Source organism: Priapulus caudatus, unplaced genomic scaffold (assembly GCF_000485595.1).
Source record: "Priapulus caudatus unplaced genomic scaffold, Priapulus_caudatus-5.0.1 Scaffold889, whole genome shotgun sequence".
Classification (NCBI taxonomy): Eukaryota; Metazoa; Priapulida; class Priapulimorpha; order Priapulimorphida; family Priapulidae; genus Priapulus; species Priapulus caudatus.
The window spans coordinates 33,583-43,543 of record NW_014577950.1 but is presented as its reverse complement, the minus strand read 5'-3'; the positions used below and the strand labels follow the sequence as shown (position 1 = coordinate 43,543).

The 9,961-nt window shown below is 44.7% G+C and overlaps 1 protein-coding gene and 1 long non-coding RNA gene across 2 annotated transcripts in view; both read right to left on the bottom strand.

The window, feature by feature from the left end:
* The window catches only part of LOC106814233 (serine/arginine repetitive matrix protein 1-like), a gene marked incomplete in the record, with an annotated part of 29,493 nt that extends 27,675 nt beyond the window's left edge, over positions 1-1,818 (bottom strand). Inside the window, 1 exon segment of the mRNA XM_014818531.1 lies at positions 1,647-1,818. Coding sequence (XP_014674017.1) covers positions 1,647-1,818 — 172 coding nt within the window.
* A 4,588-nt stretch (positions 1,819-6,406) lies between these two features.
* LOC106814238 overlaps positions 6,407-9,961 on the bottom strand; it is a 13,400-nt gene continuing 9,845 nt past the window's right edge. Inside the window, exons 2-4 of the long non-coding RNA XR_001394579.1 lie at positions 9,119-9,238; positions 8,558-8,658; positions 6,407-6,527 (exon numbers count right to left, since the gene is read on the bottom strand). This is a non-coding gene — a long non-coding RNA (uncharacterized LOC106814238). The remainder of the gene's footprint in view (positions 6,528-8,557; positions 8,659-9,118; positions 9,239-9,961) is intronic.

Sequence of the window (9,961 nt, the reverse complement as noted above, 5' to 3'; positions counted from 1 at the left end):
AGGCTTCATAAAAATGACCTCCGAGAACACCGACGATATTATCTATGTAATTAAGATGACACGACCAAAATTAATACACAACAAATTTAATTACTATTTACGTCGCTGAAAATACAGCAATGCGCTTGCCACACCAGAAACCGACCAGGTAGCGACATATGGATTTTCGCGTATATCAACTATATAAGCGGTATATGTATACAACACTACAGGTACGGTCAGCTGCAGTTAGGGCCCGGTAGCTCCAACGCAGATGCACGTGGCATCGATGAGCGGTCGCAGACATTCGGTGTTGATGCAGTCAACGGCCTTGCGTGCAAACCTATGCCCATACTCCCCTCAATCAGCGAGCTGCCAACAGAGAAGATGAAGGCAGGTTGTGTGGTGTGATATCGCCACGGCCATACACCACCACTCTCTAACACACTCGCCAGAAACACGGGAAAGGTTTAATTCCGCGTAGAATGTAGTTCGGTACTTCTTACTGAGATCGCGCAGTAACCTTGTTGGCTGGCACAAAGATTACGTGATCTGACGTAGGGATCAGCGACGCACACGACAGCGGCGACGACGACGACGTGTATACGATGGCACTTACTGTAGCTGACAGCGTGTTTGCCTGATGCAAACCGGCGTGCAGCATGCACTCCTCGCCCGAACGGATCGCATGACGCTCGCTGCTCACACGTTTGCACTGATGCCTGCAGTGCGTAGCTCGAAAAAGAAGCTCGGGCACGCTGTCAAAGAAGAAAAACACAGACTAGCACGGACTCGAACGGCGGTTTGCTACCGACACCGCGGTTTGGCGGTAGAGACTGTTACGAAACACAGCCGCGCAGGGTTAATAATGACAATATTATTTATTTTGCTTTTAAAAATTTGATAATATTAACCCCTGTGGACATGGAATATCTGGTGCTGAGACACTTCAGAAGCTAGAAACGCATTCGTATCTGTATGGTTCATTAAACATCTATTGATGATGACTGACACTGATGATTATAGTAATGGTCGAGAACTGATCGAATAATATATAATATAATATATTAATGTGCGAATTAATATCGACACTGATGGTCATGACAATACTGAACACTAATTCTAATAATAACAATATATAACAACAATATTACTGCATCCTGATTGTAAGCAATACTGACCGCTGATAGCAGGGTTATAACAATTAACTTCCCTTTGCCCAAGTATTGCTGCCAGAGAAAAAAAGCAGGCGGCACATTTACTATCCAGGCGGAGGAATCTTTCGGAAATGTTTTACCCGATGCTATATTAGGATTTGCTTTGGCCAGGCAGATGGATTGACTGAGATGGTGAGGGAGCAGCAGTAAAACTGCCGCTCATCCTAGCAGCCAAAGGGTTGCTGGGCTTGCTCGGCTCCTAATATGAACCCTGTATAATAATGACCTTTTGTAAGCAGCAAGTTGCTGCTTGCTGGCCCTAATTTCGAACACTGTAAAACGATCTTTGTAAGCAGCAAAGTTGCTGCTTGCTGCCCCTAATTTCGAACACTGTAAAATGATCTTTGTAAGCAGCAAAACTGCTGCTTACTAATTTCGAACTTTGCCACAGTGACACCGACGCACACGTGGAAGCGGATGCGATTAAGTCGTTAGATGCGAGGTTACGTCGTAGGTCGGCAGCGTCGGCCCTGGCCAGCCCGCCGTGCAAGTTACAGACGCCCGTCACGTGGTCACAGGTGCGGGTTGCGTTAGCCACACGTGGCAGTTCTCCGGCGCATCCCGGCCGCGTAGAAGCCTTCCTCACACACTCCAATAACGACAGCACAACGTCATGAATCATCGTTGGTCACGTCACACGGTTTGTGGCAGCACTACTAGCCTTCCTCGGTTCCCCCGTCTCCCGCCGCCAAACCGCCACCATGAAAATTTCCCCTTAACTTTCTTCAAGCCCATGGTCCCTTCACTGCCCTTACCTTCTTCTTACCTTCCTGTTACCTTCCTTTATGCCTTGGCCTCTCTTGCCTGTCCCCGTCACCTTCCTCTCTTGCCGTTCCTCGCCTTATCTTCCATATCCCACGCCGATCTGACTCTAGCAGTGAATGCGGGAGTGTGACACTGCACCTCAAGGATGTGCAGTCCTCTCCTGTGTAGCGCTTCCTCGATAGTCCCGGTCTCGCCCACCGCGAAAGTTTTCCTCCCTTCACTTCCTCCACGATCGGACTCTAGCAGTGACTGTACGAGTGTGAGCATCACTCTCATTGCAGTCCTCTCCCATGTAGCCTCCGAACAGCTGCAGGTTCCTGTCAGTGGGTGACACTCGTCAAAAATGGATCGCACGTACACGTCTGTGAGCAGTTGACACCAAAGTAGCCCTTCTGCACGGCATGTCACACGCTAAACGAGGGAATCAGACTCGTGATCATATTACACATCGTTTAACAACCACTGGCTGTATCAGTCAGAGACAACACTGCTGCCACCCTGACTGCCACAAAGCAGAGCTCGAATTGTTTTGGCGGCCAAGGCAAATGCTTTCCTTTGAGTTGCTTTCAGCAATTTTAGGTGCCCACTGCTCCCGCACCAAAACTTACCTTAAAATCTCACCTGCTCGCATTAAACACCTTACCTGTCCCCACTAAAATACTTACCTAAAATCTCATCCTGCTCGCATTAAAACTCACCTGTCCCCACCAAAATCTTACCTAAAATCTCACCTGCTCGCATTAAAACCTTACCTGTCCCCACCAAAATCTTACCTAAAATCTCACCTGCTCGCATTAAAACCTTACCTGTCCCCACCAAAATCTTACCTATAACCTCAACTGCTCGCATTCCTTACCTGTCCCCACTATAACCAGCCAGACAGAGACACTCCCCCGTGACGTGATCGCAGGAACTGCTGTTGCGACACTGGCACGGCAGCGAGCACTGTGGGCCGTACGTCGCCGTCGGTGAGTGACACGCATCCTCACACTTCTCACCGACGTAGCCGTCGAAACACCTGTCAACAACGACGACGACAACGCACCCGCGTGTTACCTATACCCTATTACAATTACAATTACAATTACAATTACAATTACAATTACGTATCCACTTGGCACGATCAACATGCAGTTATAGCCAATCACTGTTGTGTTAGGATGTTCTAAAAACAATGTTGGCTGAGGATGTGCCACAGGGTTGACGGTTTAGCGTGCTCGTTAAAAAACACTTTCAAACCTGGCCTAGCTTGGCTGACTAAGTAATAATATTTAAGAGGGCAGAGCTATCTCACTCAGAAGGATAGATCAGTTACATATAAGACCGTTTCACAGAAATTACAAAATAGAACGAATATTAGGTAGAGTCACCAGACTTGTAATCTTCCCCCCTGACTTCATGATTAAACCCAGGTTCTGTAGAAGCACTAGCCATGCAGCTTGCTGACTCAGACTAAACTCAGACAAAAACTTATAAAGGTTGACAAAGGTCGAGGTGAAGCCATCTGTGTAGCATACACACATAGTGATGCCTGGAGACGTACACATGCATCATCCGTCCGTCGGTCGTCGCATCATTCCATCGTTCTACGTATGATATTCTTACCTACGCACGATCTTACCTGCACATGCCAGTGTAAGGGTTACACTCTCCCTGTCCCACTACACAGTCACAGGATATGTGGCCACAGGTCTGATCAGCCTCTCTGCATTCCTCCTGGCAGCTTACACCACTGAAGCCTAACGCAAAGATAAAATATCGTACAGAATGATTTCGGACATTTATGCATTTCCAAAGCAAAGCAGGATTGATAGCTAACTTGTAAACAAAAAGGAAATGACAGGCATATTGTCGCGTGTATCACAGGCAAGAATTCTGTCAAGTATTTCTGTATTTACCAATATCACAGGTAGAAATTCTGTTAGTTATTTACCTGTATCACAGGTAGAAATTTTGTTAATTATTCACCTGTATCACAGGCTAGAATTTTTGTTAACGTTATTCACGCTGTATCAGTCAGGTAGGAAATGGTGTTAATTATCACCTGTATCAAGTAGAAAATTTAGTTAATTATTACCTGTATCACAGCGTAGAATTTGTTAATTATTCACCTGTATCACAGGTAGAAATTTTGTTATATTATTCCACAGCTGTATCAAGTGAGAATTTTGTTAATTAATTCACTGATATCACAGGTAGAAATTTTGTTATTTATTTACCTGTATCACAAGTAGAAATTTTGTTAATTATTCACCTGTATCACAGGTAGAAATTTTGTTAATTATTCACCTGTATCACAGGTAGAAATTTTGTTAATTATTCACCTGTATCACAGGTAGAAATTTGTTCATTCATTCATTCATTTTTCATTAATGTATTTCACATGTTAATTAATTTACCAGTATCACAGGCGAGAATTCTATTTACCTGTATCAGCAGGTAAGAATTGTTAATTATCTACCTGTATCACAGGTGCACATGCCCGCTCGTGCGTCTCACAGCTGCCATTTCCACACAATCATCACACACGGAGGAACAGTTCCTGCCATAGAAACCAACTGGGCATGGGTTTCTCACACCTGCAACACAAGAAAAACCCAACTGGGTTATATTTAGAGAATATATCACAGTGATTGAATGCAAGTACACGTGTGAATTCAATATACGTGCATATAAGGTTTTGTATGAGGATAATACACACCTTGCACTGCTGGACCACTCGATTTACTAAGAGCAGATAATGTCTGAAAATATTATATAAACGGAACGAACCTTTACTTAAACACATTACGCGCGATTCGGTTATGAACACAAGCGCACACAGTTACTTTCTGTAAATACTGAAATGTTACCACACTTTAAGTAAACACCCGGTGAAGAAAACAGTGGGACTATTTCTAGGAGTGGACTTTCAGTAATTCCAGTGTGATAGACAGCCTGTTGTACACTAACACACTCTCAGTCTCAATGTTGTACTTGCTACCAATTAGCTGTTAACAGCACGTCTGCAGAAACTCTATACACACGCACGCACGCACGCACGCACACAGAGCGAAGGCAGGAATCGTGACCTTAGATGGATCCCTTTCTACTGCACCAGAAGTTATTCTGAAGTCTGGTGCGGGCAACTGTAATTGGGGTGTTGTAGAGTATATCCAGCCGAGGGTTTCAGCATGTGTGATCGCCTCAGTGCAGGTTATTAAAGGCAGACACTGAGCCTTTCAAACAAGCGCAACACACCAGCTGAGGAACACATGTATGGGTATATACGGTTACACAGAGCAGCAGGATATGGGAGGAATGGGGGGTTAACATACCAGCTAGCGCTCCAGGAGTCCTCTGTTTACCTATGAGTCATTGCTAGCTTCTACGCTAGGTTCTATGTAGCCTGTAGAGACTATTTCTACTCCATACACTGGAATGCTCTAAAATACGAGTCTTGAATATACTGAGTAATATGCGGATCTATGTGCCATTAACCTACTAGTAAGTTAACCAGCACGAATGGCTTCTAAAAGTAGTATATAAGTTACTGCTGCCATCATTGGATTATATCGACAACCGAAGATCACCTACCATTACAGTAACAGCAATGTACTTCCGGTATCACCGTGGTGACATGATGCTCAATCTACTATCACAGGGTTAGTGATTTGAATCCCACTATCATCAAAGTCCAACCCAGGCACGGGAAAGATGGACTATAAACGAAGATGATGATGATGATGATGATATCACCATGGCAATGTCGTTCTATATTAATGGTGATTGTGTGGTGCACTCCTTCCTCTATAACAGTGACAGTGAGAAACTCACTCGACTATCACTGTCACAGTGACTGACACTACAAAGTGGTAAACCTCACATTATCACAGTGACAGCATGTGACACGTCCACCCCTATCATGGTGACACGGCCATCCATATCATGGCGACACGTTGTGACACTTACCAGGCACCTGTTAAGCCGGACTGACACGGACATCCTAGCATGAGGTGACAGTGTCATACTTCTAACATTCACGGTGACACGTCGTGACACTCACCTGGAGCCTGTGTAGCCGGACTGACACTGACATCCTAACACGCTGACAGTGCCATACATCTAACATCCACGGTGACATGTCGTGACACTCACCTGGAGCCTGTGTAGCCGGACTGACACTGACATCCTAACACGGTGACACGTCGTGACACTCACCTGAAGCCTGTGTAGCCGGACTGACACTGACATCCTAACACGGTGACAGTGTCATACATCTAACATCCACGGTGACACGTCGTGACACTCACCTGGAGCCTGTGTAGCCAGACTGACACTGACATCCTAACACGGTGACACGTCGTGACACTCACCTGGAGCCTGTGTAGCCGGCCGACACCGACACGCCCCGTCACGTGGTCGCAGCCCGCGCTTCGCCCGCCAGGGCAGTCGCACGGCGCCCGATCCCGCTCCGTGGGTCCCCCCGACATCGACTTTCGCAGCTGCCCCCTGTCCATCCAGCGTCACACACGCACGTGTAGGGTTCTGCGCAGGTGCCGTGCATGCACGTGGGGCTGCAGAGCGCTGCATCACACAAAATAAACAACACACGACGTGTCAGGGTTCGAAATTAAGTGCAGGCGCGTAGTTTTGCTGCCTGCAAGGGTCAGTTTGCTGGCTGTCGGCAGTAAATATTTCTATATATAATATAATACCTTATATATATATATATATATATTGACTATATATTAAATATATTTATATATATATATTATATATTTCTATATATAATAATGATAATTCAGAAATTTTTTAATAAACCATATTAAAGGCAACACAGATCCTGCCTGGGTGAATAAATGTACCACCTGTATTTTTCTCTGGCAGCAAGCACTTGCTGCACGGTAAAAAAAACTCTGCGTGTTACGCGTTTTTTTCTGGAATGATGGCATCAGATTTCCTTGCACGTTGTACGCGCAGTGACCTAACTTTTAGCCAACTCCGAAAATATCGGAGGAATCTACAGTTCTGACAGCATCAGACAGATAGATAATCAGAGAGATAAACATACAAAAAAGCAGAAAGCCAATGCAGCAGAGATATGGGTTCGTATATACCATACGTAGTATACGTAACCTCCCACAGCCTAAGATCATACACTAGCTCCAATAACAGCCGATTTATTTCTGGATTGCTTTGACCTACTGCCAGCTGGTGACAAGCTTAAGATACAAACAGTTTGACCAGCTAACAACAACAATCTACAATCAGTCGCCAAAACTTGTCTTGTGTCAGTATTATATCTGGACGTCTTGGCAACTAAATTACGTTGTGATTTGTTGTACCGTCACGCACACTCACACACACGACTCTGTTCAGAGTGAGGCAGCGGTTGATTGATTCACTGTACTGCAGGCAGCAGTAGCTGCTGCAAGACTCAAGATGACTGTATACCCTTGGGGTAAATTCTTAAAAGCCTCCACATGACAGACCCCAGAGTCATGACCTCTTGCCTTAAAATAAAAATCCCTCAAGGACCCATCTTCCTTGAATAATGCCCCCTCTCTGTAAATTAGATCATCCTCATCCTGAGTGGTAACCATCCTGATCCCACCATCTTTCTCTAAGGAATAAATTTTAATGATTTCTAGATTTACAGATGTCTGAATAGCTGGCATGCATAACAGCATCAGGGGCGTGTACAGGATTTGTACCAGGGGGGGTTCTAACCTTAACCCAAACTTGCGAGCACGCGAAGGGGGGCCCTCCCCCAGGAAATTTTTGAAATTAGACCCCCTTAGATGCGTTTTCTGCGTGAGCAGGGGGGTCCAAACCCCCTGGACCCCCCCCCCTGTACACGCCCCTGAGCATATAGGATAATGATCAAAGGCACTTCCTAAAGACCTTTCATGCTAATGTATGCAATGTTCAGCGGACAGTTGATTGCAGATAGAAATTCAGCGAGCAAATAAACTAGTTTAAACAAACATACCCAGCCCTTCTCACTACATTCGCACAATCACCCACATACGTACACCAGTTTTGGAAACAAGTCTGTAAACCCAGGCAGACCTGATTTCAACAATTTTGTTTTCTACTATATAGCATATAATAAAATCCATGAAAAATAGACAGTCCCGTTCAAAGGTTACCAGCAGTACTGGACAGCGGGCTGCTATTTCTAACACTGAACATAGGCACAAATCCACGCACACTCATGTAAGCCCAAATGCATGCATACACACACACACAATGACATATATGTATACAGTATATATATATATATATACTCTCACATGCACATGCACACACACGCGTGCGTACACAATGAAAGATATGCTCTCACACACACGCACTCATGCACGCATGCACGTACACACACACGCGCGCACACACGCACGTACACACAAACACACACACGCACATGCGCGTGCCTGCACATGTGCGTACATGCACATGTACACACACACACAAACACGCATGCACGCACGCACACACGCGAGCACACGCACACACACGAGCGCACGCACGCACGCCTGCACGCACGCACACACACACACACACACACACGCACACACACAAGCACAAGCGCACTCGACATGTAATGCACGTACGTTCTGTACAGTTAGTAGAGGAGTTCCAGCCACTGCAACATCGCCGAGTCTTCCTGTATCGCGTCAACTCCTTCTGTCTGACCTCAGGACGATATGACACCCTGCAACATTACGCCATCGTCTGCTGTGAAACTCTACTATTGAACTCTACCCCCCGTCAAACACAACTACTATTCATATTTTCGTGCCTCGGCAGATTATGGCGTTGGCGATTGCTTTCATTGTGCTTCACACGACAGCTCGAGTAGCTCTAGCATTATAGACCTACATTGTGCGATAGAGTGGGCACTCCCTGCCCCAAAGCATACTGCAGCCATCACCCACGCATGTGATATTTTCATCAAAACACGACACTGTGATATTAATCTAATATGGATTGTTTATAAAGGTTACAATGTGTACTTACTTTAGCATGCCAATTCGAACAGATGACTTTGAATTTGAGATATCACATTGGATTTTGCATAGTATCTAACCAACTATCTGATATCTCATTTGTTAATTGTTAATTTGTTAATTATAGTTGGTTAATAAGTTAATCTTGCTGCCACTGCTTCGTACCTATATCTATCCTTGCACTTGCGTGTGAGCCAGCTCCAGAATTTGGACCACGTACTGCAGTCTGGCGTGTATCGCTCGGTGAAAGACACTTGTACGGTGAATGTGATGAGTTCTGGCACGCTGCGAGGAAGAACCAGGGGATTCTCATGTACATTACATAGGGAGTGAATAAAAACAAATTGATTTTTTATTTTTATTTACCCGGCCCTGATTATATAAATAAATATATATATATATATATATATATATTATATATATATATTAATAGTATATGTTATAGAAATAAATGATGAAATATATATATACACGACACAAAAGGAATTATATCAAAACACTATAGTAGTATAGTAGTAGTAGACCGAATAATTCTGTCCCATATAACCTTTTTCATATTTTGGTGAGGGTCCCGGTTATTGGCCAATAACCCTCACCAAAATATGAAAAAGGTTATATGCCGGGACAGAATTATTCGGTCTATAGTAGTAGGAGCAATTTTAATTCATAACCAGTAAAAGCAATACAAACTTACAGGGAATAATTTTCCCGGTATCGCATCGCAATTCGCGATGTATTTTCAGCCATTTGCTACGCATATTTTTTTATGAATGCAGTTGTGCGATGCAGCCCATGCGAGATGTAAACGGAAACATACATGTTTACAATTTACTTTTATTCTCGGGCTGCTTTGCCCCGTCAATGAAATGCCACGTTACGCCGATTTTATTGACTTGTTAACACCAAAGCCAACGTGACTTTTAAACAATCCCCCCCCCCCGTACATCAATCAATATGCCGCCCCAGGCACGTATACACAGCCACGCTGTGCTGGCACTGCACGCTGTC